The sequence below is a fragment of the Ambystoma mexicanum genome, chromosome 1q (assembly GCF_040938575.1).
Source record: "Ambystoma mexicanum isolate Mex_15411 chromosome 1q, UKY_AmexF1_1, whole genome shotgun sequence".
Classification (NCBI taxonomy): Eukaryota; Metazoa; Chordata; class Amphibia; order Caudata; family Ambystomatidae; genus Ambystoma; species Ambystoma mexicanum.
Window position 1 is genome coordinate 621790394 of NC_090922.1, and position 22966 is coordinate 621813359.

Here is a 22966-nt window from a genome sequence, read left to right on the forward strand (position 1 = left end):
CGCAACACTTGAGGAATGACAGGGACGGGAGGAAACGCATACAGCAGTGGGAATGACCAATCCACTAAAAATGTGTCTCCTAAGTCTCCTCTCTGAGGAAATTCCCTTGAGCAGAACCTCTCACACTTATGGTTGGCACTGGTGGCGAAGAGATCCACTTGTGGGGTTCCCCCAAAGGGTGACGATCTCCAGAAGGATGTCCTGAGCCAACTTCCACTCGTGCGAAATCGTGCTCTGCCCGCTCAGAGCTTCCGCCACCGGATTTTCGTCTCTGGCCAGATGAACTGGCGAGAGACATTCCCTGCTGGATGGCCCAGAACCAAAGCTGCATTGCCTCTCTGCACAACGGGAGTGACCCTACGTCCACCCCCTTTTTTGTTGTGGTAATGTATGACCACTGTGTTGTCCGTCATAATCCAGACACTCTTCCCCCGCACAGATGGCAGAAAAGCCTTCAGGGCTAGCCAGATGGCCCTCAACTCTAACAGGTTGATGTGGAGTCTGGACTCCGATGGAGAGCAACGACCGCTGGCGGTCAAGTCGTCTGCATGAGCGCCCCCTCCTGTGAGGGAAGCATCCGTCACTACAGTCACCTCCGGCCATGGTTGCCAAAATGACTCCCCCTTCCTCAGGTTCCCTTCGTTGGCCCACCATAGAAGATCCTGGGAGACAGAGTGGAATCTGAAACTTGTCCACCATCTGCACAATGTGATGAGCCCTTACCTTGGGAGGCAAGCACTTTCAAGGACGTGTCCAACACAGCCCCGATGTACTGGAGCTGCTGGGAAGGTGTCAGATGCGACTTCTTGAAATTGAGGGAGAAGTGATCCAATGCTTGCTCGGGAGAACGCGCACGGATCAGCCAGTCATCCAGGTAGGGGTAGACGTGAATGCTCCCTCGCCCGAGATACCCTGCCACCACCACCATTACCTTGGTGAAGACCCTCGGGGCGGAGATCAATCCAGAAGGCAGGGCCCGAAACTGAAAGAGTGAGTCGCCAGCAGCAAACCACAGGTGCATTGTATTTGGGATGAATCGGCACATGAAAGTAAGCATCCTGTAGGTCCAGAGACACCAACCAATCCTGAAGTTGAAGGGCCTGGAGGACTTGAGAAAGAGGGACCATCTTGAACTTGTCCTGCCTGAGAAGTTTGTTCAACCAATGCAAGTCCATGATGGATCTCAATCGCCAGTCTTTCTTTGGGATAAAAATCCCTTGTTCCTTTCAGTTACAGGCGCCAGTTCTACGGCACCCTTCTCCAGCAGGGACAAGATTTCCTGCGCAAGGAGCGGATCTGGAAGCTTCAAAGAGTTTCCCCAGTGGATTGTCGTGAGGCAGTAGCCGTGGGCTATGGTATCCAGAACCCACGCATCTGAATTAATGGCACGCCATTCTTCGAGATGCTGAGACAGTCTGCCCCCAACCGGCGAACCATGGGACATGGCCTCAGGACTGTTTAGAAGCGGCTGTGGCAGTACCTGAAGACAAAGAGGCAATTGCCTGAGCGGCTTTGGCACCATGATTTCCCCGACCGCCCCGGGTACTTTTTCGCTGGCCCCTTTGACTGCCACCCCCTCTCGTTCTCCCAAAAGGAGTATAAACGAAAGGAACCTCCCCTCCACTGCTGTCCCCTAGGACGAAAAGGCACAGGCTGACGCACTGTGGCGCTTAAAGATTTCGCTGCAGCTTTTGAGGTCTGCTAACTCTCAAGGCTCTGGTTGGCATAGCTGCCTAAAAATTGCGCGCCATGAAAGGGCATGTTCAGAAGACGGCTCTGCACATCTGGAGCAAAACCAGGCTTCCGCAACCACGCAAACCCACGTTTAATGGTGCTCGCAGCCATGGACCGGCTAACACTGTCAGCCGTATCCAAACCTGACTAAAGGGCCTCACACAGGGCATCCTTGCCATCCCGCAAGAGAGAAGGGAACCCATCTCTTTCTTCCCCTTCGGGAATATGCTCAGCCGCAAAAGATACAGTTCCACAGAGTGTGTGTAAACTTTGCCAAGGCACACGTGGAGACGGCCGATTTCAAGGCCATGCTGCCAGCAGAAAACACCTTCCATGCCCAACCGTCGAAGCTATCCAGAGGGATGGAAGGGTACGCCGCCTGCCTCAAAATGGCCGTAGCCGCCTGAACCACCAGACTCTCAGGAGTGGGGTGAGTAGATAAATAGCTGGGGTCGCTAACGGAAGGGCGGTATTGTTTGGTCAAGGACTTATTCGCAGCCGGAAGAGAATCCAGGGACTGCCAAGCAGCTGCCACCCTTTTCTTTAAGGAAGGATGAATAGGCAAAACTGGGTCAGAGGCTGGACCCTGAACTAAAATGTCTGTCAGATCGTCCTGCACAAAGTCTTCAGGAGGACTGGACCAGCCCAGATACTCCGAGACCCGTGACATGAGCCTACTGTACGAAGACTCTGCATGAGCCCCAGGTCTACCAAAGTCCACTTCCGGGGAAGTGTCCAACCCACTGGCATCATGGAGTGACTGTCTCAACTCCAACTGACTGTCACCAGAAAATGGGGCCCCAGGGTCCTCAAACTCAGACCTATCCTCCTCTTCGTAAATGTCAGCCAGAGGGAGGAGAAACCCAGGTCTGTTGACAGAAGTGGCCGCACAGACTTCGATGTGGCCTTCCTCGGAGAATCCACGATGTCCGGGAACTCAAAGACACACTCTGAAGGTGACAAAAGTGTTGAAGGCTTAGACATTGAGCGCGTCGACAAGATAGATGTCGCGAGCGCCGAAGGCTTCGGCATTGACAGGTGCCGACGGCACCATGGGCTGGTATGATGGCAAAGCGTCAACGTCCGAGTCGACGCCGGCATCGAGACTTCCAAAGGTAGCTGCAGTCTTCCTGGGAACGAGGACCTAGAGACACGTCTCTTGCGACCCTTCGATTCCTTGTCCGTACGGGAGCTCGACGGCTCCCGATGTGTGTCACGACGCGAACCGGAGCCCGAAGGCGTGCGAGCCGCAGAACAAGACTGATTCTGGCCAGCTCCGTCAGAAGGCGCGACCGGACCAGTGTCCTGCGATTGAAAAATCGCCATAATGGATTTCTTAAATGCCGCCCATTCCTTCGGAGTCGAGGACTTCGTAGGGCACGTAACCTTCCTTGAGGCACCATCCTCCGAGGAGGACGGGGAAGGAGACCGGCGACGGTGCTTCTGCGAGTGCCGGGATGAGGAAGACAAGTGGCAGGAACCACTCCGGGACCAAGATCCCCAGGATTCCTTCCGACACGGAGTGTCACCACTCGAGTCGTTGGTGGAAACCCCCTTGGATTTGGAAGTCCGGGACTTAACAGGCTTCGAGCCCCTACCTACCTGGAGCTTCCCCTTCTGCTGCAGCAAAGCCTTGGCAGTCAACGACTGGCATTTCAAGCAGTCAGTGTTGTGCGACTCACCGAGGCACCACAAACAAATGTGATGGGGGGGGGGGGGGGTCGGTGAACGACATCTTAGACTTGCAGTCCCGGCAGGTCTTGAAGCCGGACCGGTCGAAGAGAGACATCTTCAATTAAGAAAACACATGAGGTACGCTGAGTCTCACGAAGTTAAGAATTTTTCGGAAAAAACAGAACTGAGGCTACAGGTGCTGTGCGTCCTATTTATAACATCCTGTGACGTTGTCCTCGACTGAGGCCCTCGAACGACATGGACCCAACGCCATCGACGCCCTCTGCCGAAAAAGATTCCGAAGTGCACAGCTGTGGGTATTACATGTCAAAAATGTGGAATGTGTTGGAGGACACAATCAATTCAAAAATATGTATAGGAATTTACATAAGATTTGGGTGCAGGGGAAGTCACGTAACCCTGACACGAAGTTCGAAAAGCAATAGAAGAAAATATGGTGTCTGAAGAGTATCAGACACTCCGTCCCCTACACACCTTTTTGCTGAAGATCAGCCGATATTATATCATTGTAACATTTACATATGTGGTAAAGGACAATTCCTTGTATAGGGTTCATAAATTAGACTCGTCACCAATAGATTCTTAGTCCACAATCTTATGTTCGTGAACAAATAGCACAACGAAATCAAGTTCCCTTCATCAGGTGCAATCCAACCAAAAATCTACAAATAGATATATGAAACAAAATATAAATATACAAAAATGATAAATTAATATCAAATATACATCCAGAGTTAATAGTTCTAAAGTAATCACCAAAGATTCTCAGAGACCATTTGCAACCGCATTCTTGGACAAAGTGCTTATGTAATACAGAAGAAAGTAGATTCCAAGCCTCGTGAATGGTCAATTAATGGATGAAAGCTAGTACACCTGTAAACTGAATACAGAAATGGTAACTGAAATGACCGAATGCACCCTGTGTTTTACGTGTCCGAATCAATCAAAAGAGATGTATGAAAGAAAGTACCTGTAGTAAAATCTGTAAGGTTCACAGAAAATGTCAGGAAAGTCACTACCGTTTCATTCAAAACAAAACTGGGGGATCAAGGAAAGGCAAAGGAATAAGATTAATCAATCCAAATGTACTGAATAATGTAGTCAGAGAAGTGCTATAACAAGGTTACAGAACCTTCAAAGAAAAGGGTAACATATGTATTACCTTATCAGACCGAGAAGATCAAATATCGAGATTAAAGAGATGTCCGCTACATGGTAAATCCAAAATATTAGTGTTCCAAGGAGAGGGCAGGCAGACTGATTTGTGGGAGTATTTCTCAATTCTCAATTGCCAAGCAAAGTATGAACTACGGGCATATTATAAAGTGTACTGCTGGTAGATTGCAAGACGAAATGATAATGTAAGATCTAAGAGTGTCTTACAAGTGGTATCTTAACCAAAGGTTGCGTCCTTTACCTCCGAAATAAATCCAGTGTGATGTGGGTAAACCGCTTTAACAAAGACCGCAGTAGAATTGTGTAGGCTGTAGTCAAGGGGACTTGTGCTAAACAATAGAAAGACTCAACAGTTAAGCATATGGGAGTCATAGCTTCCTGCGAGGTTCAAAAGCATGTCAATGAATACAAACAAAATTAGAAGACATGGTTCATGAGGAAGCCATGGCACACGTACATAGTTGGTACAACAGTCATCAAATCATATCTCAACGAGTGTCATAAAAACAGTAAAATAATCAATTTCATGATGTGAATTAAGAAATAAGTTGATTAGTATGCAGATTGGAGTTAAAGGAAATCCAATAGAGTGAACTATGTTCATAGAAAACAATATAGATTGAACTCTTCATTCATTCCACTGGGGTATACTGTATCCAATAAGCGGATGCAGTAAATTGCTCTCTGTGGTAGTTAATTTGGCTTTGTTTCCTCCTCTGGGGGAATATCCGAACCACTTTGAGAATCAAATCTAATCTGAGACAAATTATGACAATGTTCTTTGAAGTGTCTCACAACAGGCAACTTTATGTTTTGGGTACGGATGTTGGATTTGTGCTCCAACCAGCTTTCTCCTGCTGATCTAGTAGTCTGACCCACATACAGAAGGCCATAAGGGTATTTTATCGCACAGATGACTCCTGTGCTACTGCACGTGGCAAAACCCTTAACAGCAATCTTTTGTCTAGTGTGTAGATGTATTATAACTTTGCTGCAATTACTGCACTGTAGGCAGGGGTATGTACACTTCTTACGTGTTGCTAGAGTCATTTGTTTGTCAGGGGTGTTTCTCTCAACTTTCACTAATCTGTCCCTGAGATTTCCGCCTCTCCTATAGGCCATCACCAGTGGTTTGGGGAACATTTTCTGAAGCATTGGGCCATGATGTTGGTCTTTCCAATTGCTTGTAATGATTCTTCAGAGATGGAAACTCTGTCTTGAAAATTCTGATATGTAGAGTAGTGGAATCACGTGAAGTAGCATCAAAAATGTCATGAAACGCCCGGGGTACCCACTTTCTCTTGACTGACTCACTGGGTCTGCGTTGCGTCTTCAAATCCTTTTGCAGTTACGCAGCATCCCACTCTGGATTGCTCCGACATCTCTCCGGCTTCTCTCGCGGCTCCACTCCTGCGCGCCTTCTTTCCTTCAGTTCCCGGTAAGGATAACAGTGCCTCTTACAGCCGTTGAGCCCAGGAACACTCACAGTCCCTGGCTTCTCTACGGCATGTCCTGCTTGTGACACGTTACTCTGCTCCTCTGCTGGTGAGCTCCACTGCTCTGGCTCGTGCCTCCAGCGTTCACACGCCTCTGCGGGTGATGAGACCTTCTCCTGAACCAGCTCAGTGTGGTTGCCATGTCATTGAACTTGAGTTTCCTTTTGTTTTGCATCAATTCCTTCATCCTCCCCGTCTCAGTACTTGAGTGGTTGTAGGAGTTGGAGTCCATTGATGACACTAGCTGCATAATATCTGGAGAATCTCTCAATGATTTCATATGTTCTATATGAAGGGGAATTCTAACGGAAAGGGGTTTTCTTACAGCATTTATAGATGGGAGTTTGGCCTAAAGGGTGTTCGGAAAAGATTTCTTTAATTTTCCCTAAAGTGGGGAACAAACGCAAAGCAATAGGATATTAGACTTTGAGGGCAAAAGAGGGGCACAACGCCTCATCCAATGAAGCCATGACATCTCCCCGGCAGTTGTCTCCTCCCATGTGATCTTCCCTCACATCACTGCTCCCCAGGGTCAGGATCAGGTAACGTCTGCCGTCCACTGGCCACTTTGGAGGAGGTCCTCCTCTCCTACCCCCCCTTCGTCTGTACCTTTGTATGTCCTGAATTTACTAGGCCAGTAAGTTCTGTCTTGTCCCCTTTTGTCTCCCCTCCCTAGTCTGGTTGAGCCTGTTACACTTCATGCACTTGCACTAGGTGAAATTCTGGCAGGCCTAGTACGCCAGTTACTTTTTGTTAGATCATTCGGAAACTTCAAGGCCTAAGAATGACCGTTTTTCCCCTTGCTCCCTTCCCACTTTGAAGCACTTCACAGCACTGTACAAATAAACAATTACAATTGGATTATCACATGTTGGAGTCTGAATTCATGTTTAGATTGTCCCGAATGGAAAGTAGTGCTGATTTAGTTTCTCACATAGGCCTGAAACCTACTTGAACCTGGTCCATTAGGCAGTTGGTTTCAACGTTTTCCAGGATTAATCTGTTTATGCAGATTTCTACCAGTTTAGCTAGGTAAGGAATGTTCGATATTGTCAGCTGGTGGAGTTGTATGTGCTTCCTATGGGATCTTTAAGAAGAGGCTCAATGTAGGAACATTCAAAGCTCCTAGGAACTGTTCACGTTTCCAGTGAATGGTTCATGGGCTTGTGGAAGTATTGTGCAGGTATTTCTTTGCAGAGGATGTTCTTGCAGGTGTCTGGAGGGCAAGGTTCTGCCAGGGTGCTTGTTTTATTGCTTTTCTGGACTAGTTAGTAAAGTCTTCTGTGACAATCACTGCAAAGCAGTTCAGTATTGGGGTTACGTCACTGGCGATATTGTGGATCATATCCTTGGGCATAGCTTGCTGGAGGTTTGTGATTGTTTTTAAAGTGGTTTGCAAGATCAGTTTCTGCAGACGGATGGAGACGTTATTTTATGGTGTCTGTGTCCCTAACTCGTTGATGTTGAACATCTTTCGGTGCATTGCTTGCTTTTGTGATTCGTTCAGCTTATTGTAGTTTCATTGCTTTAAGGATTTATGTTTTGTAGAGCAGGATCTGCTGTTGGTATGCAATTGTTTCCAGTTGCTTAGGTTTCCTCTATGCTTGTTCTAGTTTACGGTTGGTTTTCTTCAAACCTCACAAGTGGGGGGAGGGGGGAACCACTCTACAACATCTTTGTTCTTGGAGGGGGTAGAGGGAAGAGTCTTTCGTGCTTTGGAATCTAGTGTTTGTGATACATTGTTGGAGTGTCTCCATTTTTTCTTCTGGTGGAAGTGTGTCCAGGAGAGAACTGGGTGGTTTTGCGGATTCCAATACAGCACTGAGTTCCAGTGTCGAGGGCAGCGGATAGTCGCACTGGAGCGTGAATAATAAAAGTTATCAAAGTGGTCGCTCTAGAGAATGTCTACTGGGTGAGCAATTTTAGTTTGGCTTTTTTTTTGCAGAAAAGGTCTCCCCAATGTGTGTCCAGCTGCGTGGGTTTGCCACTTGACCATGTTACAGATGGATGCTGCCTAGGTAGGTGGGAACTATGAAGTGGATCATATATCAGGGTTGGTAAATGTGAGAAAAGCACTGGTTTGATTAGGAGAGCGGAACAGAAAAGCTGGACAAAAAAAAAGTAATTGAAGAGGCAAAAAGATGGATGGAAAAAAGATGCAGGATGTGGAGATTGTGAGAAGGGAGATGGCTTGAGAGATGAAAGATTAACGTCTGTTCAGGAGAAAAAGATCACTTGGCAGAAGTGGGAGTGAACATAGTTGGAGGGAAATGAACATATTTCGATAAAACCATACTCTTATGAAAACATCAAATGTGAATACCGCAGCAACAATTGGGAATATTATAATTCACTCAGTACATGTATGGAACGAGAAGGGAAAAAAATAATTGCACAGAGAAGTGTTTTCTGCAAAGAATACCTCAGTGTGATAGAAGTGTGAAAACTGCTGTTTGGAAAAAGCAATAGGAAAAAAAACTCCCAGCTGAAGAAAACCATACCCACATGTGAACCTCTTGCGCCAGTCCTGATTTTTCGTTTTGCACTCCAAAGCTTGAAGTTGTGTTTTTCATTATATGCAGAGGCCTGGGGTAGACTGGCCTATAGGGAACTCTGGAGATTTCCTGGTAGGCCTCTGCACCCTGGGCATTTTGTGTGTTAACCTATTTTGCTTCCAAATTCTCATAGGAAAAGGGTTAGGCTTGTTGAAAATATGTACTATGGGGTCACTTTGAAAATTATTCCCAGGTACTATTTCGGTTCCCAGTACACCCATGGCAGCGTCCTACAAATCCCAGAATCAACGTGACAATCATCAAGTCACCACTTTCCCATACCTACAATTGCACCAGGGACCTCATCAATACATAGTTGCCACTGTGCACAATTCAGATCTGTCAGTTAATTCCTTGAATTTCTACTCTAAAAGACCTTCCTTTTACTCTTTTAAACCGGATTGTATTGTATATATATTTTCGAACTGTGAGGGTTTTATTTAATTTATTTTTCATTTCGCTTTTTAATTCATCCTATTTGAACGCCAACTAGCGGCTACTTTGTGTTTCTTAATGAGAGCATCTTATTCTGAACTACATTTCACGGCCTCCCGTGCCGGCATTCTTTGTTCTGTCATTTGCCTGCATGGAAGGCACAAAAGGTCACGTCGGCGTGACCGGCTTGTTTTCAGGCAAAGGGTATACGTTATTTTATTTTCCAATCGGTTTGCCTTTCTCCCTCTGCACATGAGTGATTAAACATGATTCAGGGTCATGCATCATTATTCTAGTCATATGCTCCTGGGACTCAACAACGGGTTCAATCAATCTTATAACTGAAAAGTGGTTTTCTGCTAGCTCTGTTTCACACTTTCACTTGGTTGTCCCTTCGGACTTTCAAATTAAGTGGAACAATCATGAGCATCAGAAAAGGTGGGGGTGTTCTATTATTTTTAAAGCCTCCCTTACATGGTCTAATTTTCACTGTTTGAATTGGAATGCACTAACCCATATCTATGCATGCACCCTATCCAACTCAAACAACACTTACCATCTTGTACTTTGTTACCGGCCACTCGACCCTATTGGCCCCTTCTTAGGTAATTTGGAGCTTTAACTTGGATCGGAAGCTCTCCAAAAAGCCAAGTTATTAATTCATGGTGATCTAAATATCTGGTGCGATATCCCAGATAACCCAGATTGTATTAGGCTTAACATACTTCAGATTCATGATCTCTCATTACTTACAGTGTTAGTTTCTCACAATCTTGGGCATTGTCTGGGATGTGTAGAAGGTATACCATATTGCATCAAGAAAACACCCCAGTCTCCTGGTATGATCACTTTGTTGTTGCTTTCTATATTTAAATAGACAATGTAGGTCCTTTTAAGGTCCCCCTGCAATTGCTGTACTCACGCTGCAGAAAAGATCTTGCCACCATTACAGGCCCTCAATTCTTCTCTAAACAGTTTCGTTTTTCCTCCAACCTTAATGGTAGTGATTACTATCAGACCAATATGTCAATTTTAAAGGGTCTGTGATATGAATGCACCATTGAAAATCAAGAAATGTCTCAAGAACAAAAATAATGAATGGCATTCAGAATCTTTAAGGAGCCTGAAAAAATAAAACTAAAAGAGGAGACCTGGCTCAAAACTAGAGATTCTATAGATCACCAGGCCGCCAAATCAGCATTGGCCTTTTATAAAAAAAAAAAGAAATATCAGCCAAGTCCCAGTTCTTTCAAGAACAAATTTTCTCCCGAGTCTGATTCAACTTGGGTACCTTAATTCGGCAAACTAATTAAATACATTTTTCTACAACAATATCGACTCCATACGTTCGAGCATTGACATCCAATTGTCGAATACTCAAATTCTTATATGAAATACAGTACCCATGCCCTTGCCTTCACCAGCAAATTTACTTTCACCTCAGTCAATGTGGATTATATTGAAACAATGACCCAAAAACAAACCCACAAACTAGGACTATGGCTCTATACCCGCCTGTCTCACAAAACAACATCCCTCATATCAAAGATTTTCTTGCTGTCTTTGTTAATGCCTCACTGACCCAAGGCTACATGCCCTTGGATATAAACAAATCTCATCTGACCCCACTATTAAATCCTCATTGGATCATAACGTGCTCTCCAATTACCAACCTATTGCCAGCCCGGCCTGGCCGTAGATCTTGGAAAAAGTTGTAACAACTCCTCCAGAATTTTCTAGAAGAAAACAGAATCCTTGACAGCTAGCAATATGGGTTCATGCCCGGTCACAGTACCGAGAACGCCTTAGTGGCTGTCTGGGACTACATTCTCAGGGATTTTTGATGAAGGAGACAGGAGCATGTTAGTCATGCGTGACTTGTCAGCAGCCTTTGATACTGTTGACTTCAATATGCTTCTTACCAGACTAACCGAGGTAGCTCCGGTCTCGGGTGAATCACCGAGGTGGTTTTCTTCCTTTATATCAGATTGGGCTCAAGTAGTCAAACTGGGAACTTCCTACTCTGGCAACTTACCAGTCTTATGTGGGGTACCTCATGGGTCCTCCATTTACTGTGTGTTTTTCAACATCTACATTCCACCGTTGTTAAACATCTTTGCTGATATCGCTCAGCTACCATTCATACGCTGACGACACAAATCTGTGTCAGATTAAAGTCTCCACCAGAAGCCATCAATTGGATATTGACCTGTGCAAATACAAAAAAGCTAGATTATTGAAAATAAGCTCCAAATAAATCCCTCTAAAATTGAGTTAATTGTCTAGGACCCTCTGCCATGACATTTTTTTACATCCCAACTACATTCTCTCCCAAAGTAAACAATTTAGGCTGTATATGGCAGGCATCTTTAACTTGTAATGCTATTGTGACTCAAATTGTCAAATCTATTATTGCCAACAGACTGTTAAAATCTCTCCCGATTCAGCGATGAAAGCAGATCACTCTGTAGTTTGGTTAATTCCAGACTCGACTACTGCAGCGCCCTTTCTCTTGGGTGGTCCAGTTGGCCAGTTACATCGCGCCTCCAAGTCCAGAACGCTGCAGGACGGCTTATAATCTCCCCAGATCTGCTTCTATTTCTTCACACCGCAGGTATCTTCCCTGGCTCCCGGTTCAACAGAGAATCGTGTTTAGGATCCTCGGTTTAGTTTTCAAATGCATCCATGTTATTTGGTCTCTATAATCAGTCCCTACCATCAATCGCACTCCCTTCCATAGACTGAACAAAACATTGAATATTCCATTCTCCAACTTTGATGGAGAAGGATCCATCTCCCTGATGCAGAGGCCCTCACCTTTGGAACTCACTGCCCATCGAACTCCATTAAAGAGCTTCCTTGACTCTCTTGGAAAAAGCTGAAAATCTTTTTGTTTCACTAACTGTTCTTCTAATGCTTTATCTTTTCCTTTTCGCTTTTCTGAACATCTGTGCCAAGGTGCAGTGTCTGCTTTGTTCCTTACAGATTTGCACAATATACATTTAAAAATCAAATTAAATGAATCATATTGTGTATAACTGGAGGTCCTAAGAGCCATTCTGGAGATGTAGGTCTGGAAAAACTCACTGGAAGATGCTAAAGAGCGGACCCATCTCTGAACATCCAAGAGGATAGCTCTGATGCAGGGTCCTGATCCTCTCAAACTCAAACTCTCAGTGCACCAGAACCATGCTTCAGGCTTCAGGCTTGCCTCTTGCATCCAGCATGGACAGCACTGTTTACTCTTAGGAGGTCTGCATCATTGATACTCCATGTACCTTCAAAGGGAGCACCTGGAGACACTGCTAGAACCCAAGCAGGGGCTTTGCACTGCTGTTATGTTCTCCACTTCGTGGGTCACATGAATGAGGTCATCAAACATCACTGATCTTTTTCTTCTCCCAGCCTTCTCCAGTGGCTCAGCATGCACAGCCTGCAACAGGAACCAGCATTGCAACCAAAACTAAATCCAGTTGCCAGGTCGGATGTCTGCACCCAAGAATCCTGGGCTTCATAGGCTTCTTGCATGAGCACTTGGCAAATCACTGGGGATTCTGCGCTCCAATCTGTTGCTGGTCTTTATCTCCAAGGTCTTAGGACTTCAGCTGCAGTCCCTCTGCAAGGCCCCCCTCACCATAATATAGACTGCAACAGGGGTTGGCACCAACTCTGCAATCATTTTTGGGGCCACTTTGCACTGAACCTTAGTCTGGATTTCCATAGCCTCGCCGGACGGAATGTTGTCACCCTGGCTGCTCTTTTTGAATGCTGGTATGCTTACCTTTACATTATAATCACACAGTCTACAGACTTTGTCCTCTTAAAGTTTATGGAGAAACGTTTGATCTTTCTTAAACTACTATTATATTTCACTTACATGTGAAATTGTACTAAATACTTCTTTGGCTATGGAGTTGACATTTTTAGAGCCATTGTTCGAACTTTCAACTACTTATCTTCTAATTTTGGAAGGCTGGATTGATTTTTCAAACATTTTAGGAGTTAAAGACTCCTAAAATAGCTTGTGTGCTTTACTGAACTGGAACTTTACCTGCGCTGTACTGTTTTTAGAATACCTGTAACTATTTAAGAACTTAGACACACTATAGATCGGTCTTGATGTTTCTGTTAATCTATTTAATGAAAAATATTTAATTTATAAAGTAAGCTTACCTTTATTTTTTGCTGTAGGACTAACTGTACCTTAGTACCACCCATCTCCCTTTGTAAGAGAAGCATGTTTGCTTAGTCACACTACCTTAACAAAAGTTATCAATAAGTTGGTGGAAACCCTGAATTGTACACTGCGCGTTGGTTTTCACAAACCGCTCAGAGGATTTGTAGAAAAACACCATGTCATACAGCAGACCAAAGTATAAGACAGCACTAGTGTGGGTCGGAAACAGACAACTGCCAGTTGTAATCCATACAAGCATTAAAGCAGAAGTCTCAAGAGACAGCATAATTAATAAAGACTCTAAAAAACAAAGTAACAAACAGAACTATTTCTGAAGATGAGGAATCCGCGAATTAAAGAGGTACATATTTCATTTTATTTTTATTTTGAATGGTGCACATCACCACCCCACCATCGTTGTCTTAAAGCTCAAGGCCTTGTCTGTATAGAAACTAATTGTGACCCTGCTAGCGGGCATCCGGACTGTGGTTGGTGGGGTGAAAATGGGAATGGGGCCAAAGAGTGGGTAAGGGTACGAAGAGTGGGAAAAGTCAGGGAGACAAAAATACACAGACTTAACTCACAACATGTAAGGAAATTAAAACAAAAGATGAGTGACAGTATCACTGGGATGTATTTATAGTTTTCAGTGTTTGGGCCGGCAATACATGTATGGAGCGTATTGCTAATGCAGTAGTGGCATTACATTATGTTGTGGATGTTTAATAGCCTGGAGAAGTGGTGAAGAGTTCCTAGAAGATGTGTGTGGTACTAACCAGTTCACTATGCATTTCTTCCTGTGAATGACCACAGGGGGAAATGATGAAGCAGAGCCCACTGACTGGTGCCAGAGCCAGGAGTTGGCTGTGTGCAGAATTTGTTTCGGGGAATCAAAATTAGTTTGTCAAAAAAGATCTCCCTCGTCCTGAGCCATACCAGATTACCCTTGAGCGGAGAAGAAAAACAAGAAGTGTTGCCAGTGTATGTAGTGAATTGATAAATAAGCCATTGGAACGCAGTACGAGAAAAATTAGAGGCAAGGTTGTTAAATAATGCAAGGCAGGCAAGCTGTATCAAAGGAGAATCTCATTGAGGACAACACTCTAGGAGTGTAACTGTCCATTATAAGGCCCTTCGTGCAGAGGCTGCCTGGAACCTTAAGCACAGGCTGTGGGGAATTCTTGCATTGCCTATGTATACTCAAGGGATGCCCAAAGATCAAACAAATTAATGCCCCAGGAAGTAATCTAATTTATCAAAGCAACAATATATTCAAATTGCCCACAGAGGTGGTACCCTCATGTACACCTCAAACATTGGATCTCTACAAAAGAGAAAAATTACATCTTTACTATAATATTCCATTATCAGAGACCACAAAGTTGGACTAAAAGACATTTTTCAAGCAAATCAGTTCAAACTCATACAATCGATTACTGTCACCTACTGAAGAAGAGATTACATCCACAAACCAACAGCAGAAGAAACACAAAGCCCTCATTGTCAAATGAGGAAAAAACAGTCCATAACAAATGCTCAGAGATGCTAGCAAGAGATCAAAGCAGGAAAAACATGTCCAACTTAATGCCAACAGTCTTCTAATCAGGATAGCAAGCAATCAAAATCCCCATTGACCATGCCAAGTAACAGAACAATCTACAATCAGGAATACAAAAATGATAGACCATACACATGGGGAACACAACACCACAAACGTACAATGTATTTCTACTGCATGTTCTAGCACATACCTGCAAATAGCACTTCCCCACATCGAATGGGTTTGCGTGGTCTGGTCCTTGGCCCTTGCATCAGGGGACGTTCTTGTGGTAGCAAAAGGTAGTTCTTGGCTTCATCCACCAGGTCCCTAGGCAAGCAATTACAATATGACTTGATTTATTGTTGAAAAACACTAATTTCAACTTTTAAGAGTAAAAGGATGACCTCAACTATTGGCACTGTTTTACTGCTCTATTTGTAATTCGTAAATAAACCGTGCTACAACACAACAAATTAAATAAAGTTGTCATGTACCTTCAATGTGACATTCTTTACTTGCGTAACAAGCTTGCTGCTAGGATTTTCCAAAACTCTACTTTTAGTTCTCAGGAAGATCAAACCACACCTTGTAAGCTTCTCTGTATACTGCCCTATTCTTCCAGGGGATAACATAGGTAAGTAGCCAAGGATATACGCTGAAGAGGTGAACAGGGCAATACACAAAAGGGCAGTGGTCTATACCATTTGCTCTCCAGATGTGTAATCCTATGCCTCCCACCAGCATAGTGAATGGGGCAGTCTGAAGGGAGGCATAGTCCAAATCATATGGAGTACCACAGGGTGCATATTGCCTACAACAGGGCAATGTCCAATTATTGTGTGTTTATACATGACATGCATTACTCACCATAATAGCATTTCTGATTATTGTATCTGCTTAGAATCACATGCTGTACATATAGTCTGACATTGGAAATCACATGGAGCATCGAAAGGGGACGTCGACATGGGCACGACTAACACTATCCCTAACATGACATGTAGTGTACCCAAAATCCCTCACGCGTCGTGGACCCTCTGGTTGCGTTTTTTCTGCCCTGAGGGAGCCTTATAGTCAGTGTGAGCGAGCAGGTGCAAGAGGTCTATGGTGCTTCTACTCCATGAGTTGCGGAAGGGTGGGTGCATGTAAATCTAAGCAGATACAACCATCAGAAATGCTATTACAGTGAGTAATGCATATCTTCTGAGGCTTGTGAAGCTGCTTAGAATGACATGCTGTGCATAGGCTAGCAGAGCAGTACCCAGAGATGGTGGTGGGATGTGTGAAGGAACAGTAGCAAAGATGTCCAAGCATTGCTTGTCCCACCTGAGAATCGGACCTAGAGTGTATCTAGGCAGTACTTTTGTGTAAAGGTGTGTACAGAACTTCAGGTTGCTGCTTTGCAAATGGAATCTAGGGAAACATTTGCAATGCATACCATGGTAGCCCCTGTGTCCAGAGTAGAGTGCGCACTAGGCGTGAAGGGTAGATCTCTCTTGGCAACAGTGTAACAGTGTGATGCAGTTTACGATCCACTTCCACGATCCAGCCCTGGAGAGTGTGTTCCCCTTGTTTGTTTATATAAAGCATGGCCATGGCACTGTTTGTGAGGATTCGGACTGTTGTGTACTAGCTAAGGCTTGAAGTGCTTTGAGTAACGCTAGTAGTTCCAGAATGTTGATGTGCTTCCTGTTCAGCGCCTGTGTCCACAGGCCGTGAGCAGTGTGGTGAAGGAAGTGATCACCCAACCCAGTCAGACTCATCTGTTGTGGGAGTGGCCTTGATAGCTGGTGTGTGGAAAGGCTGTCCCTTTAGCAGAATGTTTCTGTTCCACCACTGTAGCGATTGAACCAGAGGTTGCGAAACAATCACTAGATCGTCCCACAACCCACTTGCTTGCGACTATTGTTTTGCTAGCCACTTTGGCATTGGACGCATGCATAGCCTGGCGTGAGGCACTAGGTAGATGCAGGAAGCCATCATTCCCAGCAGGAGCATTGCCTTTCGTACAGTCATCTGAAGACTGGCTATGTGCTGAGGTGTTAGAAACAGCATGTTGCGGACCCTCTCCTTGGAGGAGAAGATAGTTTGTCGTTTTGTTTTGATTAGTGCCTCCAGGAATTGCTTTACTTGGCTGGGCACTAAACTGGACATTTTCGTTTATGGAGAAGCCCAATTCGAACAGAATGATAGTTTGCTACGTGTTTTGAAGGTTCCTCTCGGGAGAATCCCCGGTAATTAGTCAGTCGTCTATCTAAGGGTACCCCTTTAATGTACTGCCTTTGCAAGAGGGCAGCCACCACTGCTAGGACTTTTGTGAATACCCTGGGGACTGAGGCAATGGCGAATGGTAGCACTTTGAATTGGTAGTACTCATTTCCCAATTTAAATCAGAGGCATTTTTTATGCGCTGGCAACATTGAAACATGAAAGCATCTTTCATGTACAATATTGCCATGTAATCTCCTGGTTTCAGTAGTGGGATGACCTCCTGCAACGTTGTCATCCTGAATTTCTGGGGTTTGACGTGTGTTTGCAGGGCTGAGGTCCAGCACTGGGCTCATCGTTAGATCTTTCATTGGAACAACGAAGAACATTCAATAAATACCTTGATTTTGTTCCAGGAATGGTACCAGTTCAATAGCTCATTTTCGATCTCCTCCTGCAGGATGTTGAGGTGTTTGGAGGACATTCTTCCTCTCCGAGGTGGATGTGGTCAGGTGTTTCTAGGAACTCCAATAAGTATCTCTTGGCCACTGTGTCTAGAACCCAACGGTCGGACGTTATTTCCTCCCATTGCTGGGTGAAGAGTGTTATGCGACCCCTGACTGGGGATGCATGGGAGGGAAAGTGGATCGGCCCATCATTTGGAGGGAGGGGCTGCTGTGCCCTTAAAGGCTGCAGCTCTGCCTCGTCCTTTCCCATGGCGAAACCCACACTGCTGGTATTGGTAGGCCGATTGACCATGTGGATTGTAAGAGGAGGCACTAGGCGTGCTTGCACCGGAGTAGTATGCTGGAGCCTTGCACCTAGATGTTTTGGCTTGTGTTGAATACCCCCTTCTGTGGCTGAATTTCCTAACCTAGTGAGTCCCCCAGCAGCTTTGCTGGATTTCTGGAGTTTGTTTTTTCCTCCTGCCAAGAGTGAGACTCTTTCTCCCACTCTTGGACATGATTCATGGTATTCCTTTGATTGGTAATGTGTTTTATGGGCTCCTTTACTCCATAGGGTCTCATGTGTTTTTCCTATGTTTGTTACACAGCACCCTCCGTGCAGTAACACAGGGCTGTCATAGTGACACCCCACCATAGACTCCATACCCTGGGACTGACTACTGTCTCCGAGGGCATGTAAAATCACCATTGGCTTTACTAGTGCCAAATTATTAACAGAAACCAGTACAAATCATCATATTGTGGACGTACTGGTCGGGGCAATTCGATTGCCCCGGGGTCTGTTAGTGGAGGGGAAACGTCTCCATCCCCCCTGATCGAGTTTTGGCTGGTGGCAGTGGAAACTACTTTTTATATTCGACCGCAAATATTTTCCTATGGGATTTTCCCATTGTTCGAGGCTACCAACTTTAATTATTTAATTCTCATAGCCTCGAACATACCGCCGGTTTATTTAATATTAATTCTCCGGTTGGTATTTTTTGCCAAGACTCGATTCTAAAATGGCGTTTGTGTTCTCTTCTGTGACTCCAACCCAAGTCGAGCCCTTTGTTCCACTTTTTTGGCGGGCTTTTCCACAGAAGCCTCCAAAAGTGGTGCCACTCTGTCTGGGTACCACAGGGGGTGTAGGAGGGGGTTTAGGCACCCTGGACCAAGTTACCCTGGTAACTCAGGTTGCACTCTTGTGTGATTGGCCCAAGTGGTGAGCCGGCCGGCTCACCACTTAGCATGTTTGAGTGACAGCTAGGCTGAGTGAATGGGGGTTTTCTGCATAAAAGCAGGGCTTTGGGGACTAATTACTTTCATAGCTATGCCACCACCCCAGCTACCTCTGCCCCCTCGGGGTCTCTGGGCACTCAGCCCACTGCTAAAAAAAAAAACCCCCGCTCTGAAGCCCCGGCGCAGAGCTTGGTCACAGACCCTTTGGTGATTGAATCTTACCACCCTGATTTATGTTGAGGAAACTGAACCACAGTCGGTGAAAGAATAGAAATGGGTCTTTTATTTTGGGGATGACAAGGACCAGGAGGATGATGATGAGGCTGAAGCCTACAATCTCGACTCCCCGATTGCCAAACATGCCCCGGTGCATGACTCGCCGGTAGATAATTAACCTCTCCTCAATGAGGTACTAGCTAAAGCAGCAGCCCATTTTCATATTGGCACGCAAGGTGTCCAAGGAGATATGGATTTCGCTGAAGAGATCCTAGGAGACAGGAGAGCCATTACTCAGGCCATCCCTATATTAAAATCCATCCAGCGTAGGATTGATCCCTCGCTCGTAACCCCAAATCTCACTTGCACGGTCAATCTGCGAGTCGAGAAACTATTCCGTGCCGCACCCTCCAACCTCCTATACATTAGGGGGCAATTAAAACCAGATTCCCTGGTTGTAACAACCACCAGAAAGAGGGCAGGTACACCGCTTGCTTCTTCCGAAGCACCTCCTTATAAGGAGAGGAAAAAACTATACGCTCTGGGTAGAAAGGTTGCCTCCACCTACGCCTATCAGGCACGTATTGCCAACAGTGCCACTCTTTTGGCAAGCTACAATTGCCACCAGTGGGAAGAAGTAGCTGCTTTAGTATCCTCCGCAACCGAACCCCTAAAGAGCCAGTTGGCTCAATTGGCAGCAGATGGAAGGTATGTATCAGGATGCATACTAAAGACAAACTTTGATGCAGCAGATAATGCTAGAAGATTAATTGCCGAAGGCACGGTTATAAAGCGTCACGCTTGGCTAAGACAGTCAGGGTTTAAACCTGAGACCCAAGCCACTCTTATAGACATGCCAGTAGAGCCGAACGTACTATTCGGGAAGGCAGCGGAGGAAGCCTTAAAGACAGCGAAGGATGAGTATGAGACCCTACAATCTCTCGGCCAACTCGCAAATAAACCCTCAGGACAGAGGGGAAACAATTTTTGTTGCTTTCGGGGCCAAAGCTCCCAGAGGGGTTCAAACTATTATCAAAATCAAGGAATCTCATGGGGCAACAATCAATTCCAATCATCAGTGCTTCCCCAGAGAGCAGCGCAGGGGTCGCACTGGGGGTAGAGGCAGCCCCTCCAGAGGTGGTATGCCACCCAGCAAGCCGTGACGTTCCGCTCCGGGTCACCTCCCATGCATCCTCAGTAGGGGGTGCATTTCCACCTTCATCCACGCATGGGAGGGGATCACTTCGGACAAATGGGTGCTGTTCAGTGTCCAGAGGGTACTGTATAGAGTTACTAGAGCACCCCCACTACCATTCTCTTCGACAGAAGGTACACTGGTTGGAAAATCAGAAAATCCTCCTCGAGGAGATCTCCATTCTGCTTGCAAAGGACGCCATAGAAGTCATCCCGGTCAGCCAAGTAAACAAGGGTATTTATTCAACCTACTACCTAAAAATCTAACAATGCGCCAGTATTAGATGTGCACCCTGCAAACATGTCAAGCCACAAAAATTCTGCATGACTACACTACAAGAGGTAATCCCCCTACTAAAAAAGGGGATTACATGGCAACCTTGGATATGAAAGATGACTATTTTCATATTTCAATGTTCCGAGCGCACAGATGATTCTTGCGTTTCAAAAGGGACAACAAGCACCACCAGTTCAAGGTGCTACCCTTCAAAAGCCTCGGCTCCAAGGGTATTCACCAAGGTATTGGCAGTGGTGGTGGCGCACCTACGCAGGGAGGCAATCCCAGTGTACCCTTACCTGCACTGGCTCATTACAGGGCCCCCCCCCCTAATTTGCAGATTCAGCATCGAACGAACAATCGACCACCTCTTCCAATTGGGCTTCTTAATCAACGAGAAAAATTCAAGCCTGGTGCCAAGCACCTCAGAACAGTTCCCAGGAGCTGTCCTAAACACCCAAGAGGGATTGGCCTTTCCATCAGAGGAAAGAATTCGGAATCTGTTGCTGCAAATTCCTCAATATCAGGCCGGTCGCCAAATAAGGGTGCGCAAAGCAATGAGTTTGCTAGGCATGATGGAACCTTGCATTTACCTGGTTCCCAATGCGCGCCTGCGCATGCGACCCATTCAGGAATGGTTGGCGAAACAGTGGTCTCAAGCAAGTGGTCAGTGGGACGATCTAGTGGTCGTTTTGCCAACAGTAGTACAGGGTCTTCGCTGGTGGACAAGAGAGAATCTTACGAAGGGGAAACCCTTCTACGATCCAGAGATACAGGCCGTGTCACAACGGACCCCTCTGTAGCAGGGTGGGGAGCCCACTACCTTCACCATACAGCTCGGTCTCTGGTCTCACACAGTGGCTCAGAACCACATCAATATGCTAGGACCTCTGGCAGTCTTCAGAGCGCTTCAGGCATTCAAACCCCTCCTATCCAAACAGTCAGTGCAGATCCTAACAGACAGCACTACTGCAATGTTGTACTTAAACAAACAAGGGGGCACTCGTTTGCCAAATCTGTCCAAGCTTGCCCAGAAAATTTGCAAATGGGCACTCAAACGGAAGATTTACCTGTCATCCCAACATGTTCCAGGGGATCTCAACTCGCTAGCAGATGCTCTGAGCAGGGATTACCCTCCCAGAAGAACACGAGTGGAGATTACACGAGAGGTCGTAGGAGACCTCTTCTCCCAGTGGGGTTTCCACACAAGCAAAAACAGGCAATACCCAGACTTCGCATCCAGGTTCCCCCAGCCAGGCTCCAAGGGGAACGCCCTATGGATGGATTGGTCAGGTATATTTGTCTACTCTTTTCCACCAACCCCTCTGATGAGTAAGATGGTGAACAAGATCCACAGGGAACCGATGACGCTGATCCTGGTTGCTCCTATGTGGGCGAGACAACCATGGTATCCACACCTGCGCAAACTGGCGGTGTGCGACCCCATCAAACTCCTGTGTCGGTACAACCTACTCTACCAGCACGAGGGGCTAACAGTGCATCCTCAGACCAACTTGATTAACTTGGCAGAATGGCTCCTGAAGTCAGAGTTCGGGCATCTCAATTTACCCCAGAGATGGGAATAGTTTCTTACCTGTAACTCCATTTCTCCAGCATTGGTATCTTTCATGGATTCACATGCTTAGAACATTCCCCGTCGTCAGGCTGGGAATCCCCGGTACATTATATATAGACCCTTTCCCGTAGGAAAACCTTTGACGCTTATGCGTCCTATCCACCTTGTTTTGTATCATGCGTGCCCGCACCGTCAGGACGTCATGATATAAATACAGGACCCGCCCCCGCGCTCCCTCAGATTTCGGCCCCCAAAGTAGTGGGGGAACCGGTTTGCATGTTCAGGGGGAGGCAGGTGGGCGCATGTGAATCCATGAAAGATACCAATGCTGGAGAAATGGAGTTACAGGTAAGAAACTATTCCCTTCTCCAGCATTGGATCTTTCATGGATTCACATGCTTAGAATAGATTACGTAGCAGTACACCCCCAAGAGAGGAGGCGTGCATGCAAACCCATATACTTTCTTCGCAAAGCCCGTTCCCTATGATCATGTATACATTAGTAATCGTTAACATAGGAAAACGAACCACATACAGTCATAAATTCCACAGGATGCAACCCCTCAGTCGGGGCTTACCTTATTGGAATAGGTGTCGGAGCACCGCCTGTCCCATCCTGGTATCTTCGGCATGTTGCTGCGACAGGCAGTAATGGCGGGTAAAGGTGTGTGTAGCCGCCCAGGTAGCCGCCATGCAGATGTCCCCCAGAGGGACTCCGGCCCACAGTGCCGTCGACGATGCCGCTGCTCTAGTTGAATGAGCTCTTGGCCGTCGTAGAAGAGGCTTCCCTGCCCTGGAATGGCAGTACGAAATGGTAGATGACACCCATCTTGACAGTCCTTGCTTAGAAATGGCTTTCCCTCTAGTACCCAAACCATAGGCCACGAACAGTTGTCTTGTTTCTCTGAATGGTTGCGTACGATGAAGATAAAACTTGAGAGCCCTTTTTACATCCAATGTGTGTAACGTGCGCTCCGCTACCGAACATGGCTCCGGAAAGAA

The 22966-nt window shown here is 46.0% G+C and overlaps 1 protein-coding gene across 9 annotated transcripts in view; it reads right to left on the reverse strand.

The window, feature by feature from the left end:
• Positions 1–22966, reverse strand: part of KLHL20 (kelch like family member 20) — a 1054184-nt gene that overhangs the window by 407383 nt on the left and 623835 nt on the right. For all 9 annotated transcript variants that reach the window (XM_069641184.1, XM_069641182.1, XM_069641180.1 and 6 more), the window contains one exon: positions 15020–15135. In XM_069641184.1, the coding sequence (XP_069497285.1) occupies positions 15020–15135 (116 nt within the window). The remainder of the gene's footprint in view (positions 1–15019; positions 15136–22966) is intronic.